The following is a 25,537-nucleotide window of genomic DNA, read 5'->3' on the forward strand; positions in this document are numbered from 1 at the left end:
AGTTTGCCCTATTTACCACTATTTAGCTACCTGAAATGCAATTCAAATTTTCAAAAATTACGTTACCCAGCTTAATTGTAAAAAATACATCATTCCATTGTACAAAAGGCCTTAAAATAGGAAAAAAACCCTCTAATTCAGGATTTTTAAATGCGATTGCACTAAAATGCACCTAGCTGAATTACAGAAAAACATAATTCTCAATTGAAAATTTCTATAAATCATATAATCCTCCACTTAAAAGCCAATTCAGCAGGAAATTTTGACTAGCTGAATTTCAAAAATATCAGAAAAAATGCAATTTAAATGGATTTTCCAAGCTGAATTACAGAATATTACTTCATTTCTATTTGAAAATTTGGGAAATCATGGCATCCTACTTTTAAAATGTCAATTCAGCTACTAAAAATTGCATATTCTGCTACTGCTTTACTTCACTAAAAATGTCTAGAATGATCTTACATGTCTCAGAAATCTTAAAACACTTATTCAGCTCCTATAAATACAATTCAGCAGACAATTCAAATGCCAATTCAGTAGGAAATTTTAACTAGCTGAATTTCAAAAATATCAGAAAAAATGCAATTTAAATGGATTTTCCAAGCTGAATTACGGAATATTTGAAAATTATGACATCCTACTTTTAAAATGGCAATTCAGCTACTAAAAATTGCATATTCTGCTACAGCTTTTCTTCACTACTAATGTCTACACTGATCTTAAAACACTTATTCAGCTTCTATAAATACAATTCAGCAGGCAATTTTGACTAGCTGAATTAAAATATATAATTTTTAGGTGTAAATATGATAAATCATAAAATTCTTGCTTATAATGGCAATTCAGCTACAGTTTTTCTTCACGACAAATATCCAAAAGGACCTTCCGTGCCATACAAATTTTAAATATACTTATTCCAGCTCCTGAAAATATTCAATTGTAAAGAAAATTGGAAATTTTGACCAGCTGAATTTAAAAGAGAAAAGTTTCAATTAAAAATGTAATAAATCATATAATCCTATATAGAATATATATGCCAATTCAGCAAATAAAGGGGAAGGGTATATTGATATAAAGGGAAATGATTATCCGATTTGGCCAAACCGAGATTAACAGAACACATGCCTTATCGGTCCACCCTTCTGGACCTCGTCTTCTTTAGTTATTTTGAATACGAAGAAGACATGCAAAAATATGTTGTGCAAAGTTTGATCCAAATAGGACATTCCATTCGCCTGATATTGGATTAATAAATGTTGAAAATGTTGAACCTTTTGGGGGAGGTACCAGAAGGAGTGGACCATGGGGTCCCATCTTCGAACTTGATCTAGGATTGGTAAAGAGAATAGGTTGTGCCAAGTTTGGTTCAAATCGGGCATTCAATTCGCCTAATTTTAAATTTATTAATATTGAAAATTTTGACCGTTTGTGGAAAAGGTACCAAAATGAGTGGTCCAATGGGTCCCATCTTCGGACTTATCTAGTCTTGGTAAAGATAAATGGTTGTGCAAAGTATGCTTCAAATCGGATAATATTATAAAATTAAATTTTGGCACAATTTGTTGACCATTTTGTGGGGGAGGTACCAGAAGAAGTAGACCGATGTTCCCTATTTTCGAACATAAACTAAGTATGGACGGAATATTATGATTAATTATGATTGAATGAAATCCGTTACTTCCTTTTAGAGTTATCGTGCGCACTGCGCACCAGCCTGTCAGACAGACGGATAAGAATAAATCGACTCCAAATTGCTGAAACGGATTTTGTTCAAAGAAACATGGGGTCTAAAATCAATATTTCGATTGTGATAGATGACAGTCAAGATCATTTCATATTTTTTAAATGAAACAAACGACAACAGAACCAAATTGAATATTTCGATATAATCTCGAAGAGAATTGTATATTGATTTGTTTTCTTATATTGGAATCGTTAAAATTTGCACGTACGCCAGAGTCGTGTCACTTTCAAACAGTCAAGCGATGACAACCTTTGCTTGCGAATAAAAAAAAAACAACAACAACATTAACACACAAAAAATTAGGCAAGCTGTTTCGCCCAAAAAATATTGTGTGGTTGGTTATTCCGCGAATTAAATACAGTGGTGGTCACAGAATTAAAACATTTACTGTGGTAAACATTCCTTGATCAGCCCTCGAATCGTTTGAAGTATTTTTGAAAATTTTTTAATTCAGAACACTTCGATATACTGTACTTAAGAGATTTAGTGTGAAAATGGAAAATTATTGCATGCAATTTTTCCATAAATAACGGTTTTTATGAAAATACATCGACTTTGAAGTGGCCATATAATTAACACATTGTGTAATTTTTTACTTTACTGCATTTTTTTGAACATGTTTTTAAAAAATCACTTAAATTTAGGTAAGTTATGCAAATTAAGCATCGATAAAATCATTTACAGAAAAAAATTTTGAAAAAAATCTGTAAAAATTATCAAAATTGCCAACAATTTTGTACAATACACCTAACATTTAGAAAATTACCTTTATTATAGGAAATAAAGGTTCGAATGCACCAGAAATTGCTAGAATTAGTAGAAAACTATAAATAATTCTCAGAATAAATAAATATTTGAAATAAAAACTGAAAAAATGGGAATTAACCTAAAAGAACGACTCAATTTCGATAGCCTTTTTTGAAGAAGGCCGGAATATTTTTGCAGTATGTGAGGAAATATCGATTGATATTGGCATTTATTATATCAAATCGATTGTTCGAGTAGTACAGAATATATTTTATCAAAAAATATATCAGTCACAACAGAACGAACAGAGACCAACACCTATGTTGGCGAGAAAACGATTCTGGTACACAGCAGCATGTTTGATTGTTAACTCTTGACCCTTAAAATCTATTGAACATGACAATATTTTTCCATAATAATATTTTTTGAATAGTATAATGCCCATTTAATCTTTTTTAGCCTAAAAGAAGAAAACAATTTACAATTTGACAAATATTTTAAGTCTTGTGTTGAGCATAAAAAATACTGCTGTGTGCCAGAAACTTTTACTCGTTCGTTTCGTTGTGACTGATATTTTTTTTGATAAAATATATTCTGTACTACTCGACCAATCGATTTGATATAATAAATTCCAATATCAATCGATATTTCCTCACTACTGCAAAAATATTCCGGCCTTCTTCAATAAAGGCTATCGAAATTGAGTTGTTCTTTTAGGTTAATTCCTATTTTTTCAGTTTTTATTTCAAATATTTATTTATTCTGAGAATTATTTATAGTTTTCTACTAATTCTAGCAATTTCTGGTGCATTCGAACCTTTATTTTCTATAATAAAGGTAATTTTCTGAATGTTAGGTGTACTGTACAAAATTTTTGGCAATTTTGATAAATTTTACAGATTTTTTCAAAATTTTTTTTCTGTAAAGGATTTTATCGATGCTTAATTTGCATAACTTACCTAAATTTAAGTGATTTTTTAAAAACATGTTCAAAAAAATGCAGCAAAGTAAAAAATTACACAATGTTTTCAAAGTCGATGTATTTTCATAAAAACCGTTATTTATGGAAAAATTGCATGCAATAATTTTCCATTTTCACACTAAATCTCTTAAGTACAGTATATCGAAGTGTTCTGAATTAAAAAATTTTCAAAAATACTTCAAACGATTCGAGGGCTGATCAAGGAATGTTTACCACAGTAAATGTTTTAATTCTGTGACCAACACTGTATATATTTTTTGATAATTATAGAGAGTAGCAAATTAAATGAATGCTACTTAAAATTAAAAAAAAATACCCATCATCACTAGCTGCGTTGTATACTACGAGCTCCCAATCAACCGACTACGAATTGTTCTCACGTCGTCGTCATCACTGACCTATGGCAAAAAAAAAATACACTCACTTGCTGTTTTCTTGTTGTTGTCTGTCATTTACTATATCGTACCTGACATAGCCGGCAAGCTGTGAGTCATTTTTTTTGTTTTGTTTCTTTATAAGCAATCACAGTATATTTTACGATCGTCGTCTTTATCTGAAAAGTAAATAAATTTGCCATATTAAATATGATTTTAATAGCTTTAATAACAAAATATTTACTTCATGTAAAACACAATGAGCGATTTAAGTAAACATATTTACATATTTCATAAAGAAATTTAAGGATGATGTATTGTCATTATTTATAATCGAAACTTTTATGGAATCACGTGCAGCATAGCTTTTTGGCAGAAGTTCAATGTGTTACGGTACAAAAAAAAATATTTTTTTTTCAAATTTTATATTATGTTTTTATTCGAAGAAACATGAAGGTCATTTGATTGTCATTCTAAGATTTTTAAATCTTTGTAAGAATAAATATTTAACATTTTTAAATAAGAAAACAAATCAATATACTCATCGCAGATAATTTTTTTTTTGTTCAAACATTGAAGCAATTTTTGAAACACTCCAAGAGCTGCCTCATCTGCAGCGACTTGTAGAGTGTGAGTTTGGTCTGGTGATAGGTGGCCTTGTTTCTACACTGTTTACATAGACCATAGAAGGATATGTTGCCCAACACTATCATTCTACAAATTTCAAAACTGATCGTTCACTACCTCGAATCTGTAGTTCTCAATTTCCACAGTTGGTCCGAGTCTACTGGACGTCTTGCACGTTGATACCATCAGCTTGGTCTTCTCGCAATTTACTAACAATCCCACTTTGGCAGACTCCTTCTCAATTTGTTCAAAAGTGGTTGTTACCGCTCACAATGCTCGACCCAACTGCTGACCTTGTGTCAGTTAAAGTTATCGTCTAACATCTAGCACTTTTTTAGCATTTTTATTTTGTGCTGACATCTTTTAAAATTTTCGATATTACACCAATAAAAATGTCGTTTTTCGAGTTCACATTGAAATTTTTGTATTTTGCACACGAACGGGGTCAACCATCATACTCTACACCACTACAGCCGGACTTAAATTTTCTGCTAAACTAATTCCCTAGTCGGTGAAAAAGTCAGCCTTAGTTTTAGTTCATTTGCCCCGCTTAATATTCTTTTTCGTTGACCAAATTTCCTTCCCTGTATAATAGTTATTGGAGTTCGGGTGATAAATGTGGCCTCTAGGGAGACTAAAAAGCTTTGTTGGTCAATTTCATTCCCTAAATATCAAAGCTATAGATGTCGCACTTGACCGTAACCAAAATTTCATAGTTATAGAAATACTAAACATTATTCAATTTTTATACCCTCCACCATAGTATGGAGGGTATATTAATTTTGTTTTTCCGTTTGTAACTCATCGAAATAATCATTTCCGACCCTATAAGGTATATATATTCTTGATCAGCGTAAAATTCTATGACGATATAGCCATGTTCGTCTGTCTGTTGTAATCACTCTAGCGTCTAAACGAATTGAGATAGAGCCCCAAAATTGCATAGAGTCGTATTTTGTCTGGAGGCAGGTCAAGTTCGAAGATGGGCTTTATCGGTCCACGTTTAGGCATAACTCCCATATAAGGGTATCCCCCAATTTCGGTATTTTAAGGTTCTTGAGCGCGTTTTTTAAATGAGTTCGCTGAAATTTGGTACATGGGATTCTAATTGGGTACCAAATTTCCCCACTAAAAATTATAAATATGGGTTCATATTTCGGATAGGCCCCATATAAGGGTACCCCTAATTTTGCGGTATTTTGGGAGGTATGATCGCATTTTTCGACTGAATTCGCTGAAATTCGGTTCTTTGAGTTCTTATTGTAGCAAATCTCTATACTAAAAATTATAAATATAGGTCAATTTTTTCGGGTAGCCCCATATAAGGGTACCCCCCAATTTTCGGTATTTTAAGGTTCATGAGCGCGGTTTTCAACCGAATTCGCTGAAATATGGTACATGGGATACTTATTGGGTATCAAATTTCCCCACTGAAAATTATAAATATAGGTCCACTTTTTCTGCTACCCCCATATAAGGGTACTTCCCAATTTCCAGTTTTTGGAGGGTTTTGGCCGGATTTTTCACCAAATTGGCTGTAATTTAGTAATTTGAGTTCTTATTGGGTACCAAATCTCTCCACAAAAAATTATAAATATAGGTAAATTTTTTCGGGTAGCCCCCATATAAGGGTACCCCCCAGTTTCGATATTTTGGGGTTCTTGAGGGCTTTTTTCAACCGAATTCGCTGAAATTTGGTATTTTGTTGTCTATATGGCAACAAATCTCCCCACCAAAAATTATTTATATTAACCCCTTTTTAGGGGTAGTCCTCATATATAACCCCATTTTTATACCCTTCACCACACTGTGGTACAGGGTATTATGTCTTTGTGCATATGTTTGTAACAGGCAAAAATAATCGAGATAGACCAATGGTTCCTTTTCAGAATATGCATAGAATCACTTTCTAAGTCGATTTATGCATGTCCGTCCTTCTGTCCGTTTGTCTGTCCGATCTCCATCAAAGCCGTCATACTTTTTCATAGGTCGGATACCCCTCCCCGTCAAATATTCTGATGTGCATATTAAATTTGTCAAACCGTTTGCAACACCTTGGGAGGTTTGGATACATTTCATTTTTATACCCTTCACCACACTGTGGTACGGAGTATTATGTATGTGTGTATATGTTTGTAACAGGCAAAAGGAAACGAGATAGACACATGGTTCCTTTTGAGAATATGCATATAATTACTTTCTGAGTCGATTTCTACAAGTCCTTCCGTCTGTAGATGTTATATTGTAAACAAAGTACAGGTCGCATTTATGATCCGATTTGGATGAAATTTGGCACATGTCACATATGTGGCCCAAGGACGAACCCCATTGAAATTTATTTACATATAACTCCCGTATATAGTTTCTTCCGATTTTATGTAAATGGTGCACCAAAGTCCCTATATATCTTCCAATTTGCACGAAATTTGCCATAGGATACTGAATTAGGTCCAGAATAATGTGTGCTAGGTTTCGTGAAAATAGGTTCTGATATAGATATAGCTCCCATACATATTTTCGTCCGATTTTAAGTAAATGGTGCACCAAAGTCCCTACATCTCTTTCGATTTGCACAAAATTTTGCATAGTTTACTGAATTGAGTCTAGAATATCGTGTGTTAAGTTTCGTAAAAATCAGTTCAGATTTAGATATAGCTCCCATATATATTTTCCTCCGATTTTAAGTAAATGATACACCAAAAACCCAAAGTTAGGCCGATTGACACAAAATTTTGCACAACGTACTGAAGTTAATATAAATCGGTAAAAATTTGGATAGAGATACCATATATATTTTCTCCGATTTAAAGTAATTTATGCACCAAGAACTCCAAATGTGACCGTTATGCACAAAACATACTGAAATTAGTATAACCTATCCTGTGACAAGTTTCGATGAAATCGCTTTAGATTTCAACATAGATATTAAGTAAATGGTGCTCCAAACTCCTCATTATTCAGATATTTAGCCAAATATTCAACAGGTGTCCGATTGATATTTGCTTTAAATTGATTTACATAATTTTGTCCCATTGTAAGAAGCAACTCTATATCTGACCAAATAAAAAATTTAGTATAAGTTGCAGAATGACATGTTTATGGATCCGATGTCCTTTTCTAAGGATGTTCATCAGCGAAAGGTTTTACTGTATATGAACACACGGCATAGTATATTCCTTTTTCTTGAATGAAATTCATCCACCAATTCAGTGATGCGAAACAAACAAAAATGAGAGGGGTAGTAAAGTAAAAAAAATCAAGTTCCACAAACATTCTGATACAACCAAAACATAAACTTATGTTTACGAAATGTACGTCGACTGCAGCAGCGTACAGTTGACGTTTACGTCAAGTACTATAGGTTTTATGTTTTTATTTATTTTTTTTATTTTGGATCTCTCTGTTTCTTTTTCTCTTCTTCTTTTATTTTTTGCTTGGTGATTACTTCCTCCCCACACGAAGTCAAAGACATTCATCATCACGACGACCGCCACAACCATCAACAGCATAATATTCTGTGGTGGCTGGGTCAGATGGAAGACTGATTTTTTTTGTTTTTTGGAGGCTACGTGAGCAACTCAACGCACACCAAACTTTGTTCAGTACATGGACTGGTACATATTGTGTGTACGTTGTACATGCATATAACGAATGTCAAGTTCCCAAAAATTCAACTACAAAAAACAAAACAACAACAATCGCAAACATGGAAATTGTAAGCCCAAAACTGCCACTACACACAATATTCTTATTCTCCATATACCCTGCCTACGCCGAAGTTACATCGAATCCAAACAATTGCGTTGTAAGAAAATTAAAAACTATGTTTGGTCGTATTTTTTGTGTGGGACAGACAATATGTCTGTCTGCCAGTTTGTATGTTCACTGGAAGTCACATTCAGATCATACGCATGATTTTTTTTTTTTTTTTTTTTTTTTTTTGAAGTACAGTTATGGACGTTTTAAAGGGCAGTGTCTGTCAAATTTACTTCCTTCATGGTTTTTGTTGTCATATTGACGAACTAACTGTTTAGGTAATGATTTTTTTCTTCGGATAAGAATGATCAATGGTGTGTCGAAGTGGAAAACACTTTCATTTTCATTTAAACATGAAAATTATTGTAGCATGCACACACACACGCACACACTCTATTGGATGGGTAACAGTAAAATGGGATGGTTATAGGGGAAGTACCTAAATCGTAGCGGTTTCCTTGCCCAGCATGATGTATTCGTATTTAATTTTATGAGTTTTCGATGAAAAATCGTGTCCTTTACTAAATTTCTTGTAACGGAAATGAAGAAAATGTGTGTCTGCAAGGGTTTCGATATGGGTTATAAAATATTTATTATGTTAAACTGTTGATGCTAATATAATATTACTAATTTTTAATAAAATATAAACAAATACAAATATAAAAAGTGTGTATCTTTTAAAAGTAGGCAACGTTGAACAAAATAATTCATTTTCAGATCCCAAACCATTTTTGTTAGAATTGTAAAGCAAAAAATAAAAACAATTATTAACAAGTTTATTTAAATTTATGTAATAATTTTTGTACTTATTATATTTATTAAATCTATTGAAATACAATTAAAATATAAAATTAATTCATACAAAAAATAAAAGATAGTAAATACATATGTTAGTGTTCCGACAAATGGAACACTACAATTTTAAGTGTTCCGGCAAATGGAACACTACGAGTTTTAGTGTTCCGACCGCGGTACACTACGATTTGTAGCGCTCCGACAGCGGTATACTACGAATTTCGTTGTGCTCCGGAACAGTAACACTAAACTATTTTTTAATGTATGTGTACTGGAACACTACCCTGTAGGACTTTCATCAACTAGTTTACAAAATGTTTAGTTATAAAGAAATTATTAATCAACTGATTATAAATTAGCTAGAAAGTCATCTAAGACTCAACCACATTGAAACCAAAAATATGTTCATGTCATCAAAATCATAACACACGCAAAACAAGAAACCGTTAGAATTGCATTCCACACAACAACACCGAATGCAAATATGAAGGAAACTCATTCTGTTTGAAAGTTCGGAGAGTGAAGACGTGTAAATCGTAATTAATTGTAATTGTGCTCTTTAAGTGTGAAATTAAAAATAAATTGGTAAGTGTTTTAATAATATAATTGAAATATTACCTAGCAAGTCACATCGTAGAAAATTATGTAAAAAGCAAAGAGAAGAATCTGTAAATATAGATACATTTTTTTAATTTGTAGCGCATATACCGAATATAAAAAACATGGAGTCCCCGCCAAAATCAGTGAAACGCCTCAGCATGAATTTAAGTAAGTAATTTATTATATACATTAAAACCAACTATTCTAATTCGAATTTTAATTTCACTATATTTCAGATGTTCATCAGCCTACCTAAAAGATTTCCAAAATGTTTTCGAGTGCCTTATGGACGCCCTGCGATCACTTCCAGTGGATCCAGAAATTAATTTTCTGTGATGAATTATTTATTGTACATATTTTATGTATTTCAACCTATGTATATAATTTTCCAACTATTTATAATAAAATATATTGAATTCTAAACTGAAATTGTATATTGTATTGGTATAATTACAAATTATACAAGTTAAGTTAGTAAATAGTTATATTAACATATACCAACTAATAGTCATTTCGAAAATTCTACATACAAATTAATCTCTTTTATACCGATGAAAATCTGCATTTTTTTAATCTAACAATAAATTGGTCAAAAATAGTTAGTTTGTAACCAGTTGAAAAGTTACTGACTACTACCGCGATCATCGCCATGTAAAAATAGTCAGTTGGTCCAAAGAAAAATAATCGATAAATGGACTAGTAGTGACTATTTTAAAATTAGTTTAAAATTGGTTCATTTCCCTACAGGGTAACGCTAAACATTTGTTAGTGTTTGTGTTCCTGGTACGGCACACTACGATAGTGTACCATTTTTTTCGAACACTGCTAAAGATAGCCCATATACGCCTAATAACTTTAAAATACCGAGAATTGGGCGGCACATTTAAAAGGGGTTATGTCAAAACATGGATTTATATCGAATATGTTATGTGATTTCCATTAACCCAAATTGCAGCCTATTAGGTAGGAAATTACGGGTTAAAAAATCAAATGGGTGGGAGCTTTATATGGGGGTTATATCAAAACATCTACTACTTAAAATACGGAAAATGGTTCGGGAGCTTTATATGGGACTATATCAAAACATGAACACATATCGACAGTTTTTGTAACATTTTCAAATTAATAAAAAAAAGGGGCGGAGTCAAAGCATGGACCCAAATTGATAATTTTCTGCTGGGCTTAAGGTAGACCTTAGAACCCAAATGAAAATACCACGAAGAATTGAACACCTCGTAGCATCTTTTTGGTGGCCACTTGTGATCATTTTTTCGAGAGATAATGCGCTCCGGAATATTTTCGTTGTTTTTCTGGCACGTTGAAAGTAACCGTTGCCTAGATCAATATCATCGGTGTTGTATAGAACACATCATTCGCCGTAACTACTGATCCAAACTCATATTGGAAAAGTTGAGACCCAATGACCATGTTAGAAATGTTTCTCATATAAACTCAAGTATTTTTTGAGCCCCAGATGCGACAAAACTACTTGATGATACAGCCACCGAGGCAAAGGTAATTTTCCGAAAAGGTTTTTAGAAAAATGTTAATGCTTGAAAGTGTACAATCCAATGATGCCGGATGTCAGTAGTGATTACGTATTTTAGATACTACGCGGTGAAATGGGTTCGTTTCATGTGTGGTACGTAACGTGATGTTGTTTTTTATTTAAAGCAAAATTTGTCCAGATCAATACAATCGAACTCTGACCATTGAAAAGTTATTAATCATATTCATTCACCGTCACTAATATTTCAAACCTATATATGTATCACTAACGTCCAAGGACCCGTCTATCAATAATCTGCACCAAAGAGTCACACTTTGAGGATGTAAAGGCTTCTTAACAAAAACTCTTGGGCTTTCCGAATCAAAGATGTGCAATTTAGCTTGGTGACGTAGTCAACGGCTTCTTCTATAGGTAGAAGACCTATTATAGATGAAAGGAATACTTAAAGAGGGACCGAAAGAAGGTCAGAATAGACATCACAAAAAAGCTCATTAAAGCTAAGAACTTGTAATAAAAGGCCAGAAAACACCTTTTATAAAAGGCCACCGACATTTTATGGAACATCAAAAAGGATATAAATTTGCGGGCCTAAAATTAATGTTTTTAGATGGACTTTTAAGGAAAGAAGAGGCTTGTGAAAATGAAAGTGTTTTTATGAAGGTCAAAGATATTTCTTACCACCAGTTGTTTTCTATGGATAGAAGTCCTGCAAAGGCAAGATACCTTCTATCCATAGAAATCCAATCTTCATATAAGACCTATCAGAAGTCTTCTATGGACTGAATACCAACAGGATGTCTCCTATTTATATGAATGATATCTAGATATCTTCAAGATTAAAAAAAAACTTGTATTGATCGAATCCCAGTCAGTTGTTTTCTATGAATAAAATAACTGCCAGAGGTCTTCTATAGATAGAAGATTTAATAGAGTATTTCTCTAGATAGACCTAGCTTTTATAGATCCTGCCAGAAAGCCCCCTGAAGACTGCAGGACTGCAAGAATGCAGTTGAGGAATTCAACTGCATTCATGTGAATTCAAGAATAGAATTGGCACAACTGACATCAGGATGGTGTAGCCGACTCAATTCTATCTGGCACGAATTGATGGCACGATGGGCAATATCTGCCCGGTATGCGGTAATGGCCCACATGACACCTTACACCTCTTCAACTGCCCAGCCAAACCCAAAATTATAGCCCCATCTTCACTTTGGCCACAACCTGTACAGGTCGCAATCTTTTTGAAACTGGAGTTGTAAGCAGAACTAGATTAAAAGAAAATACACGGCTGTATAAGCTGCCACAACAAAAACAACCTTTTATGGAGATTTTTACGACAGAGGGGTATAGGATCCAAAACGAGCAGAGTCTTTATCGGTCAACATCGATCACCTCAGTCCACTGTGTAAAAGCAATGGGGCTGCTACAACAACAATCGTCTATGGTTAAAACCCTCTTCAGGGTTTTTTTTTTTTTTTTTTTTTTTTTTTTTTTTTTTTTTTTTTTTTGATGGCAGACAAATCAGAGATCTTCTGTGAATAGAAGACCCACAAGATGTCGTCTATAGATGGAAGAAATATAAAAAGAAACACTTCGAATAGATAGAACATTTTACAGAGGGTTTCTTTAGAGGAATTCTACTGACAGAAAACTACTAAGTATTCTGTGAATTAAAAATTCTTTAGAGATTCCAATAGATAAAATATTATTCAGAAGGTTTCTACAGAAAAAAATTCGACCAGAGTTCTTCTATATATAGAAAAATTCTCCGAGTTCTTCAGAATAAAAGGCCTTTCAGAAGTCATGTACATAATGTGTGATGTTTTTTTACTTCAGAAAACATTTCAAAGGTCTTCATATACCACCTATTAGATGTCGTATAAAGATTAGAAAATCTTTCAGAGTTCTTCTATATAAGGACATGCCTTTAACAGAATATACCACTTTTCAGAGGTCCTTTATGGAATAAAAGGAATTTCAGAGGTTCTGTATGAGATATAAACCGTTCTCGAGTTTTTCCATAGCTAAAAAAACTTCCCAGAGGCCTACAAGAGTTTAAAGACATTATTTAAAATTTGTATATTTCTTGTGCTCATTTTTTGTACACAACTGTATTTAAGCACGTTTTTGTTGCTCTCGTGATGTTTAAAGTGTCTACAAAAATTTCAAGTGACCATGTAAATATACACAAACATACATACATACGCACAAGTATGTAGTTCATATAGATTTAAAATTTTGTTTATGAACTTGTTTATGATGTGTGTCACGTTTATATTTTTATTTTATTTTTCTATTTTCTATTCTCCGAATTGCTAAAGAAATGTGAAATAGTAAATAAATAACAACGACAAAAAAATATATATCAAGGAAACTGTGGACATAAAAATCTCACATAAATTTTTGTATTTGAATAATATGTAACACAGTGTGTAAGTATGAACGCACTAAACAAATAAATACGCATTAGAAACGTGCGTTCCGAATAGATTCCACAGACATATGTACATACGTACACATCTATCTGGCAAGGTGCCTTGTAATATTGAGAATTTCAACATCAACCAATAAAGATGAAGAAGAAAAAAACTAAACAAAGTCTTGAAATACGCTCTTTATCTGAATATATGTGTTGTGTACACACTGAGAGAACAAATATATACATATGTACATATACGAGAATTAAAATTGATAAAGTTCAGGCTGGATGGGTCTGCCGACTACGCAAAATGTAATTGAATGTCGAAATGTAAACATTGCGGCGGAGATAATGATGAAGGAGGTAGGGTTCCAGCAATGAGGCCTTTAAATAAAAATAAAGCAGTAAGAAAAGTAGTAAAGTCGGACTGGGCCGACTATATGATCCCTTCACCACTTTGGGTATATTGTACATATGTTTCCTTACAATTGCATGCCAATGTTCCTCGAAGGAACATACTCATGTCTTTCTGCAACCTATTACAAATTGAATTTCATATGGAGAGATTTAGAGTCGTGCGTACCATGGGACAAATTTGTGGAAAACGATTTATAGCAAAATTGATAAACGCTATTCGGTACGCCGCACTGTTAAAAATTTAATTTCAATCAATTTGATACGTTGTGTAAACTTTCGTGTTAATCGGACAATATTAGGAGTTTGGTGCACCATTTATGTAAAATCGGGCGAATATATATGTATATGTGGAAGCTATATCGAAATCTAAACCGATTTTCATGATATTTAACACACATCTTTCTAGACTTAATTCAGTACACTATGCCAAATTTCGTGCAAATAAGGATATATAGAAACTTTGGTGCACCATTTACGTAAAATCAGACGAATATATATGCGGGAGCTATGTCGAAACCGATTTTCCCAAATCTCACCACTCATCATACTAGACTCAATTCAGTACGCTATGGCAAATTTCGTATAAGTCTAAGGATATAAAGGAACTTTGGTGTACTATTTACCTAAAATCGGACGAAAATATATATATGGGAGCTATATCTAAATCTGAACCGACTTTCACGAAACTTAACACACATCGTTCTACACTTAATTCAGTACGCTGTGCCAAATTTTGTGCAAAGGGACTTTGGTGCACTATTTACCTAAAATCAGACGATAATATATATTGGAGCTATATCTAAATCTGAACCGATTTTCACGAAATTTAACACACACATTTCTAGACTTAATTCAGTACGCTATGTCAAATTTCGTGCAAATCTAAGGATATATAGACTTTGGTGCACTATTTACCTAAAATCGGACGAAAATATGTATGGGAGCTATATCTAAATCTGAACCGATTTTCATGAAATTTAACACACATCGTTCTAGGCTTAATTCAGAATGCTATGCAAAATTTCGTGCAAATCGAAGGATATATAGGGACTTTGGTGCACTATTTACCTAAAATCGGACGAAAATATATATGGGAGCTATATCTAAATCTGAACCGATTTTCATGAAATTTAACACACATCGTTCTAGGCTTAATTCAGAATGCTATGCAAAATTTCGTGCAAATCGAAGGATATATAGGGACTTTGGTGCACCATTTACTTAAAATCGGACGAAAATATGTATGGGAGCTATATCTAAATCTGAACCGATTTTCATGAAATTTAACACACATCGTTCTAGGCTTAATTCAGAATGCTATGCCAAATTTCGTGCAAATCGAAGGATATATAGGGGCTTTGGTGCACGATTTACCTAAAATCGGACGAAAATATATATGGGAGCTATATCTAAATCTGAACCGATTTTCAGGAAATTTATCACACGTCGTTCTAGGCTTAATTCAGAATGCTATGCCGAATTTCGTGCAAATCGAAGGATATATATGGACTTTGGTGCACCATTTACCTAAAATCGGAAGAAAATATATATGGAAGCTATATCTAAATCGGACGAAAATATACATGGGAGCTATATCTAAATCTGAACCGATTTTCAGGAAATTTATCACACGTCGTTCTAGGCTTAATTCAGAATGCTATGCCGAATTTCGTGCAAATCGAAGGATATATATGGACTTTGGTGCACCATTTACCTAAAATCGGAAGAAAATATATATGGAAGCTATATCTAAATCTGAAGCGATTTTCAGGAAATTTATCACACGTCGTTCTAGGCTTAATTCAGAATGCTATGCCGAATTTCCTGCAAATCGAAGGATATATAAGGACTTTGGTGCACCATTTACCTAAAATCGGACGAAAATATATATGGAAGCTATATCTAAGTCTGAACCGATTTTTCCCAGTTTCAATAGGGTTCGTCCTTAGGCCAAATAAGTGAGCTGTGCCAAATTTCATCCAAATCGGATCACAAATGCGACCTGTACTTTGTTAACAAAAATACATGGACGGACAGACGACAGAAACATTACCCGAAGTTACTCTAGTACAAATTTCAAAAACGACACAAATTTCAGGATTCAACTCTATCGGTTCACCTACAATTGAAATTATACTAAATTTAGTACCATTAAGTACACATACATACAAATTTCCAAAAAAAAAAAAACTACATACCTCAATTCTGAAATCCAATAGTAATCTTATATCCAAATTTCAGTTTTTCAGCTCTATCGATTCACACAAATCCAATTTAGTACCCATAAGTACAAATTTGGAAACCTAAATCCATACCCCAATCCAACACTCCAACAGTGGCCCTAACCCCAAATTCCAGCTCTATGCGTTCATCCAATATATAAATTGTACCAAATTTAGTACCATTTCGTACACATAAATTAGTATAAATTTCCATAACTGCCTACATCACACAATCCAATAGTAATTTTATTTCCAAATTTCAGTGTTCCAGCTTTATCGTGTCACCAAAACCAAATTGTACCACATAAAATTGGTTACTTTAAGTTCGATTTTCCAGTGACCCTCATTCGAAATTTAAGAGTTATAGCTGTACTGGTTCGCCAAATACAAATGCCATATTCAGGACTTTGTAGTACTTTTCGAACCGTTATAATACGAATTTCCAAAAATTTCAAGATTCTAGCTTCAGTCGTATCGTGCTTTAATGAATTGGTCAGTCAGTCATTCTTAAAATACCAAAATAACCACTCTAATTGGAAACCCCGCTAACAGGAAAGACAAATAATTTCTCTTTTTTAATTCCCTTACATGGAACTGCAATGACTAGGGCCTTATGACACCCACAACAAAAGGCCTCCTCTATTGTCCGCTGTAGATTTTTCTCACTACGAATTAAGTTTGTATTTGTTCTCAAATTGTTGGTATGTTTACATTTTTGTTGTTGTTGTGTAGTTTGAAATTTACACCAACACTAGTTACAATTTAATGTAAGGCCTAGGCGGTCTAAAAAATTACGATGATCATGCGTATGGTGCGTGATTATTACCCGCCGACATTACATAGAAATTGAGTGTTTACCATATGCCGGCATACATTTTTGTCTATCTCGAAATATCCCACACATACACTCTAAATTTGTTTAAACAATCAAACATTGCAGTAGAGAGAAGTACATACATGTTTATCAATCTATTGTGCATTTCTTCAGTGTCTTTCTCGTCTGTTTTTTTTGTTTTTCCAGTGCCTTCAAGTAATTAATAAACGCACAATGTAAATATAAGTAATAGTTTATATATATATGTGTTTGTACGTGTATTGACATAGTACAAAGTACACATGTTCATCACGTGAGCGGCTGTTAAGGTGTTAAATGTTCACTATAATAAATATATGTATGTCCATACAACAAATTTTCTTTGACAGTTGATATGAAATGTCATATCTCTAATGGGATTTTGGACTGACTGCCTGTACTGCACTCCAGTCCATATGGAATAGATTAGACACACTACGGGTGTGGGTATGCATGCTTCTTTCTATTTTTTGGATTTTGACCTATATTTGTATGTAATGGGATTTAAGTATTAACATATGAAACCACTCGATTTATTGGCTTCAATATCCGACATAGATTAACATTTTATCAGAGAATACAGAAATAATAACCTCATTTTTATTCTTGATTATAGAAAATATATTTTAACAATATATATTTATATTTATATATTTATTTAACAATATTTTTCAGAACTATTAGAGCTAAGAATTATTAAATCATATTTCTGAAGGACGATCAAAGCTAAAAGCAAAAACTCTTAAGATTTTGTGAAAGGCTATCAGTGCAATAAGCGTTGATTTGTATACTCTTTACTCTAGGTGAAGGCAAATATTCACTGGAGGATTTATAAGGTTATATTCTTGATTAGAATTAAAATACTATTTCGAATAAATTACGTTCGTTTGTCTATACCTCTGTCGGTTAAAATCAGAGAGGGTTCGAAGATTTTGGGCACGCATTTCAGCACAAAAGGGTTTCCAATTTTTTTTCTCATTGAGTCCCAAATTATCCTACCAAAAATGTTCAGTACATCAGCTTGGGCACGTTCTACAATTGATTTGGCTGTAATATAACATTTTCAAATCTCACCAGTAGTTTAGCAGACGAATTACTCCGCACATTTGTCCAATCCACTTCATTTATGTCCCATTTGAAAGTGAGTGATCTAATCCTGCAGTGACCTGTTATGATCCCTACAGTGGACTCCGTCCAGATGGTTTTTCCTGTATCCAGGTTACGCTGACCATCTGCTTCCGCCTTTCTTGCAGTAGCTCTTCCGAATTTTTAAAAAAAAAAAAAAATGTGTTGACACCCTTCACCACTTTGGGTACATTGTACATATGTACGCTTACAATTGCATGTCAATGTTCACTCGAAGGAACATACTCATGGTTCCTTCGAGTGAACATTGACATGCAACGAATGCAAAATTTAATTTCATTCGGGCAGATTTACAGTCGTATGCGTACCATGGGACAAATTTATGGAAAACGATGTACATCAAAATTGATACACGACATTAGGTACGTCGCACTGTTAAAAATTTAATCAGAATCTGACACCCGTTCGAAATACATAAGGAAGCTATGGCTACATCTGCGCCGATTTCAACAAAATGCAATAACGCCATTCAAGTCTCAATTTGTGCAAAATTTCGTGTTAATCGGACAAACATTAGGAGTTTGGTGCACCATTTATATAAAATCGGACGAAAAATATATATGGGAGCTAAATCTGGACCAATTTTCACGAATCTTAACACTCATCGTTCTACACGCAATTCAGTACCCTATGCCAAATTTCGTGCGAATCGAAGGATATATAGGGACTTTGGTGCACCATTTACATAAAATATATATGGGAGCTATATCTTAATTTGAACCGATTTTCACGAATCTTACCACACACCATTCTAGACTGAATTCAGTACGCTATGCCAAATTTCGTGCAATTCGAAGGATATTAAGGGACTTTAGTGCACCATTTACATAAAATCGGACAAAACTGTATATGGGAGCTATACCTAAATCTGAACCGATTTTCACGAAATTTAACACACATCGTTCTAGACTTAATTCAGTACGCTATGCCAAATTTCGTGCAAATCGAATGATATATAGGGACTTTGGTGCACTATTTACCTAAAATCGGACGAAAATATATATGGGAGCTATAAATAAATCTGAACCGATTTTTCTCAATTTCAATTGGGTTCGTCCTTGGGCCAAATAAATGAGCTGTGCCAAATTTCATCCAATTCGAATTAAAAATACGACAGACGGACGGACATGCATAAATCGACTTATACCAAAGACAGACGACAGCCTTAATTTGCATTAAATAGTTCTTAATTTGAATTAATATTTACCCCTGACAGACGAGAGTTTCTGCATTTATGATCCAGTTTTTTTGTTTCAAAACTATTGTTTGTCTGTGTGTAGGAAGAAAATATTGACATTTTTTACAATATTTTTTAGGATTACATCTTTATGAAAACGATACACGACAGACAGGGCGAATAACAGCTGTAATGATGATAAAACAGCGCCCAGCTCGAGGGAATGTTGTATTTTGCCTTTATTTCTAATTTTTATTTTCATAAACGTAAACAAATTTGACAATAATCAATTTATTTTCTACAGCATTGCCATATTGAAATTGCTTAATTCAGTATAAATTCAGTTTCATTTTGTGCATTTACAACACATAAAATTGAGGATAATGTTCAAGTTAATTTGAATTAAGACTGTTAATTCAAATTAAGGCTGTCGTCTGTCTAGGCTATTAGAAAGTTATTCTATGCATATTCTCAAAAGGAACCATGTGTCTATCTTGTTGTTGTTGTTGTTGTTGTAGCAGCCCTATTGCTTTTACACAATGGGCTGAGGTGACAGACGTTGGCCGAGTAAGACTCGGGTCGATTCGGATCGTAGACCCCTCTGTCGTGGAAACGATGTGTCTATCTCGTTCCCTTTGCCTGTTACAAACATATGCACAAAGACATTTCCTTGTATGTCACCTGGAACCCAAGGCTCTATCGTATATCATGCAGAGCACCTTTACAGTCAAGATCATCTTTTGAATTAATAGCACACAACCTGTGCCTGACTATTTTGACTATGTAAGCCGATTTTGTGATTGCTAGGATTTCTGTCTGAAATACGCAACAGAGATCGTTTAGTTTATATGAGTTATTTATAACTTATTCTTTGCAGTAAACACCTGCACCAGTGCCTTCCTCTATCTTCGACCTATCTGTATATAACGACAGACCAGCCAGCAATATTTTAATATGATTTAGCCCCGTATAAAAGTCCTGATAAATTTCCCGTATTCTAACTATGTACTTTATAGTGGAAAATATAAAAAGTTCGATGTGGTTGACTTAACGACGTTTTTACTAAAACTTAAAACGAAAATTCAAATCTGTTTAACGGGCCATAATACGTATGTTTATGCGTAAATATTTAAGATATTTACGCATAAATATATGTAAGCGTGAATTTTGTAAGAAATATTTTAGAAATCAATATAATCTTAACTGATTAACACAAATAACGCCAAACTATTAAAATGACAGCGCCTAAAAGTATACTACAATTTCATGCATTACTATGTTATAAAACAATATTATCAGCGTTGCCAACCGAAGACAAGGAAATCGTAAAAACGTTCACTCATTCATAATACCCATAAATAACTAAAATAAATGATGTAAATCTAGAGGGATTATATAGCTTAACGCAATTATCTTGGCAATGAATCTATTGGCAATATATAACTACCGTATATAAATATAGTTATATACCCGCTTGAAGATGTGTGAAAACTATTTATTTTATTGACTACTAGCATATGTCAGCTACTTAGCTATAAATGCAATTCACAGAGAATTGCATAGTCAGAAAAGCATATTAATCTACACACCAATATTGACCACAATTATAATTTTAGTACCATTTAGTTCCTTTGTTATCTTATTGTACTACCTCCATTTCTCAACAATGCACACCAATCCTGACCGCAATATAAATTTATCTATATACTAATTTTAATACCATTTATTACCTTTCGTACTCTTGAAGTACTAATTTCTAAAACTAATTCCCAATTTTATGATTTTTATAATACATAATAGTAGCAATTAGTACACTTTAATATAAATCAAATAGAAATCATATTTTCCAATTTCGGGATTCCAACCCGATAGCTTCACCCAAATATAATTGTACCAAATTTAGTACCATTTAAATACACATTAGTACAAATTTCCAAAACTGCCTACATACCCCAATTCTACACTCCAATAGTAATCATAATTCCTATTTTCAAAACTCCAGCTCTAATCCTCAATCCTACAACCCCAACAATGACCCAACCCCAAATTTCAAGATTCCTGCTCTATCGGTCCACCAAAAATTCAAATTGTACAAAATTCGCTACCATTTAGTACTCACAAGTAGGAATTTCTAAAACTACATCCATACCCTAATCGTTCGCTCCATCAGTAACCATATTTCCAAAATTCTGTGTTCCAGTTATTCTGTTCATTCAAATCCAAATTTGGTACAATTTAGTACACATTAGTACAAATTTCAAACCTTCCCACATATCCTAATCCAACACCCCAACGATTATCCTGACTTCAAATTTCAGGATTCCTGCTCTATCGGTCCACCAAAAATTCAATTTGTACCAAATTTAGTACCCTATAAAACACATTAGTAAGAATTTCCAAAATTTCCTAGATACTCTAATCCTACACCCCAGTTGTGATCCAAATTTCAGGATTCCTGCTCTATAGGTTCTTCCAAAATTCAAATTGTACCAAATTTAGTACAATTTAGTACCCATAAGTATGAATGTCGAAAATTACATCTATACCTCAATCCTAAACTCCAACAGCAACATTATTTCCAAAATTCAGTGTTCCAGCCAAATCAAAATTGTACCACGATAATTAGTAATTTAATAGACATACTTCAAATTTTACCAAATTTAGTACAGTTTAGTACTTTTCGTATATTTGATAGTGGGTATAACTACTGTGGTATATTTAAATCCATGTCATGTGTCGAGCACCTATTTTATAGGTAGGGTACTTCGTCAAAATTATTATGTCCTTTATCACAGTACACAAAAAACGTAATCAAATGGAGTGCGCAAATTGTTACCGAAAGGGGTCTTTGCAATCAGGGTGATATTAATATAAAGCTTCGTTCCTTTAATAAGTCGCGTTGGTACTTAAAACTATTCATACCTGTGGGATTCCGATGAAAGTACAATAATACGTGTGTTATGATCGAATAACGATTCCAGCTGCATCGTTATATAGAAGTGGGATAAATGCGATACTTGGAATGTTGTTTCCAAACCATCTTCAGTGGTGGTATAGGGCAATGCAAAAACCCCAGCATTCAATATTAACATATCAATGTGTCTGTAAACGAAGAAAAATTAGTAATTTGAGAATAGAAATTTGTAAATAATTATAAAATAGACAACTTACTTAACACTTTGCTTTACATGTTCGACAAAGGAACACACCGATTTGAATGAACTCAAATCTAATTCCATCCAACGTAAACGATTACGACAAGCAGCTCGATCTTTGGCAATACGTTCGATTGCTTCCTCGGTGGTTGAACGATTACGACAAGCCATAATAACATCGCATCCGTGAAATGCCAATGAACGTGTTGTCTCATAACCAATACCGCTATTGGCACCTGTCACAATAGCCAGCCGACCATGAAGATCTTTACCATGTAAAACTTGTAGGGCATTGGTGCTGCCATCAAAACGTTGTCGTACTTGTGATATATTCATTGGAGGCTCTTCCAATGCAAATGCCAGGCGTGGATCCATATAAGTTGTCTGATTTGTTGTGGTATTGAAAAATACGGTTCTTTGGGTACCCTCTTCGAAACGTTTCTCCCAACCCAGGGGCAATTCCATTGTCATACGTTTAGAACGTCCCGTACGGGGATGTGTCATTTGGGCAACATTTGTTTGTTTGCTATTTGGAAATGATTTTAAAATAAATGTGAATAATGGATGAAACGGTCACCATACATCAGAACATATCCAGTCAACTAAAGAAAGTCAGTTCTTATATACCGGTATTATAGGTTGTAATAAACTTTCGTATTGGTGAAGGATATTAAATCTATTTTTGTTATTAAACTTACTTTATATAGCATACATAGCCATTCTCAGTGGCCTGTTCCTCCCATCCTGGTGGTAATTCATCTTCGCTATCAGAATCTGGTAGAAAACCTATTTATTTGGGAATGCAAACAAATTATTATGGTTCCTTTTACACACCTATATATTTACTTACTCATTTTTTACTCGAACTTTAGCCTCTGATCCGACCTCACAATTAAAAACTTCTAAACTCAATCGATTAAAAAGTTATGAATGAATTTGCATTTGTTTCTATTTATGATTAACCCTACAGTAGACACCGGCAAGACTCGTACATTCTTATTTATTTCTGTTTGAAAATTCTGATATGTACGAAGGTGGGTTAAAAATTGCTTGTTTTGTTTTGATTGGCTGAGAGAAAATAAATATTGTCAGCTGTTTGTATTCTCTCAGAATTTTGTCAGCTGTATGAATAAAGCAATGATTACTGGGGAACGTAACGTAGAATACAAAAAGTAGTGTAGATTTTCTAAATATTTTTCAAAATTTTTTTAAACGATCATCACAACTACAACCAGAGCTTCCATCGTCGCAGAACAGGGTCAAGCGACCATCGTCAACGCTATAAAATCCACGCATCAACAAGCTGTCTTCGAAGCCATAAATGGATGCAGATGCCACAAAGTCCTATACCAACTCCAATTTAGCACAGTGAAAAGCTTCTTCATTGGCAAATTAGTTCGACTCTGGCACAACCCAGATACTGGTATAGCAACGTTCTCAATTCGTCTCGAGAGTGCATTGTCCCCGTAATCTTAAATGCAAGCACATCTCCCACGACAGACACACCATCTATTCATAGACATATGACTGAAGCCAATAAAGGTATTTATATATTTTCCTTTTTCTGTTTCTTCTTCCAATATTTTCAGGTAAGAACTTTCACCAATAGCAAACCTGTTACAAGAACAACAAGCTACATAGCTGTTTTTTTTTAATTTAGTCCATCTGGAGAATATGAAAATATCCACTACCTAATGGACAGTAACAATGTTCACCACTTGTAATGCTGAAATGAAGCTCCTGTAGAACATAATAGTTCATGAAGAAGAGATTCCGACTACCAATTACCACAAGATTTCGGGTGTAATGTTATGCAATCCTATCAGGCCGTCTGTGTGAATTGCGATAAGCAATAGGACGATCAGTGGATAGCTATGCAACGTCGGTGAGCGAGGTTTGCGAATGCAAGTGATATGCAAAAGAAGAACATTCAGACCTGCCAGAATGCCGCCCTGAAAACTGAAACAACATGTCTTCATAGTCTAGAGGGGGCGGTGCAAAGGTAAAACCGTGAACATCTAGATCAGGGGTGCTCAAAATTTTAAAGTATTTGAGAGTAACTGAGAAAGGAGTCTGCCAGGCTGTAGAGCAATACCGTACGAATACTACATTTGGAGATCATTCATAGCAGCTGCATATACACCCATATAGAGAAGCCAGAACCAGACAACACATAACACTAAAATTCTTTCAATGGAATTTTAAAACTTGTTGATACCCTTTACCATACTGTGATACAGGGTATTATGTCTTTGAGCATATGTTTGTAACAGACAAAAGGAATCGAGATAGACCCATGGTTCCTTTTGAGAATATGCACAGAATCACTTTTTTATGCATGTCCGTCTGTCTGTCCATTTATTTTTGTGAACAAACTACGGGTCGCATTTATGATCCGATTAGGATGAAATTTGTCACATGTCACTTATTTGGACTAAGGACGAACCCTATTGAAATTTAAGAAAATCGGTTCAGATTTAGATATAGCTCCCACATATAGTTTCGTCCGATTTTATGTAAATGGAGCACTATACTGCCAATATTTGTCCGATTGAGACAAAATTTTGCACAGAGTATTGAATTAGGCCACCACATTTATGTATGCGAAGTTTTGTTGAAATCAGTTCAGATTTAGAATAGCTCCCATATATAGTTTCGTTCGATTTTATGTAAATGGAGCACCAAAGAGTCAAATTTAGGCCGATTGAGAAAAAATTTTGCGGAAGGTAGTTAATTAGGTCAAAATTTATGTATGCGAAGTTTTGTTGAAATCGGTTGAGATTTAGATATAGATCCCATATATATATATTGAGACAAAATTTTGCACAGAGTATTGGATTAGGTACTGATTGATGTATGCGAAGTTTTGTTGGAATCCATTATGTAAAGGGAGCACCAAAAAGTCATACTTAGGCCGATTAGCACAAAATTTTGTCCATTTGTCCAAGATTATGTATGCAAAATTTTGTTGAAATCTGTTCAGATTTAGATATAGCTACCATATATAGTT

The 25,537-nt window shown here is 33.7% G+C and overlaps 1 protein-coding gene across 1 annotated transcript in view; it reads right to left on the reverse strand.

Moving 5' to 3' along the window:
- The window catches only part of LOC133326258 (WW domain-containing oxidoreductase), a 51,566-nt gene extending 28,185 nt beyond the window's left edge, over window positions 1-23,381 (reverse strand). The window contains exons 1-4 of the mRNA XM_061534940.1: window positions 23,378-23,381; window positions 23,226-23,313; window positions 22,544-23,053; window positions 22,295-22,474 (exon numbers count right to left, since the gene is read on the reverse strand). Of these exons, the coding sequence (XP_061390924.1) occupies window positions 22,295-22,474; window positions 22,544-23,053; window positions 23,226-23,313; window positions 23,378-23,381 (782 nt within the window). The remainder of the gene's footprint in view (window positions 1-22,294; window positions 22,475-22,543; window positions 23,054-23,225; window positions 23,314-23,377) is intronic.
- Between the last annotated feature and the right edge of the window lie 2,156 nt (window positions 23,382-25,537).

Source organism: Musca vetustissima, unplaced genomic scaffold (assembly GCF_032173495.1).
Source record: "Musca vetustissima isolate MV318-11 ecotype Yass unplaced genomic scaffold, APGP_CSIRO_Mvet_v1 utg9089, whole genome shotgun sequence".
Lineage (NCBI taxonomy): Eukaryota > Metazoa > Arthropoda > Insecta > Diptera > Muscidae > Musca > Musca vetustissima.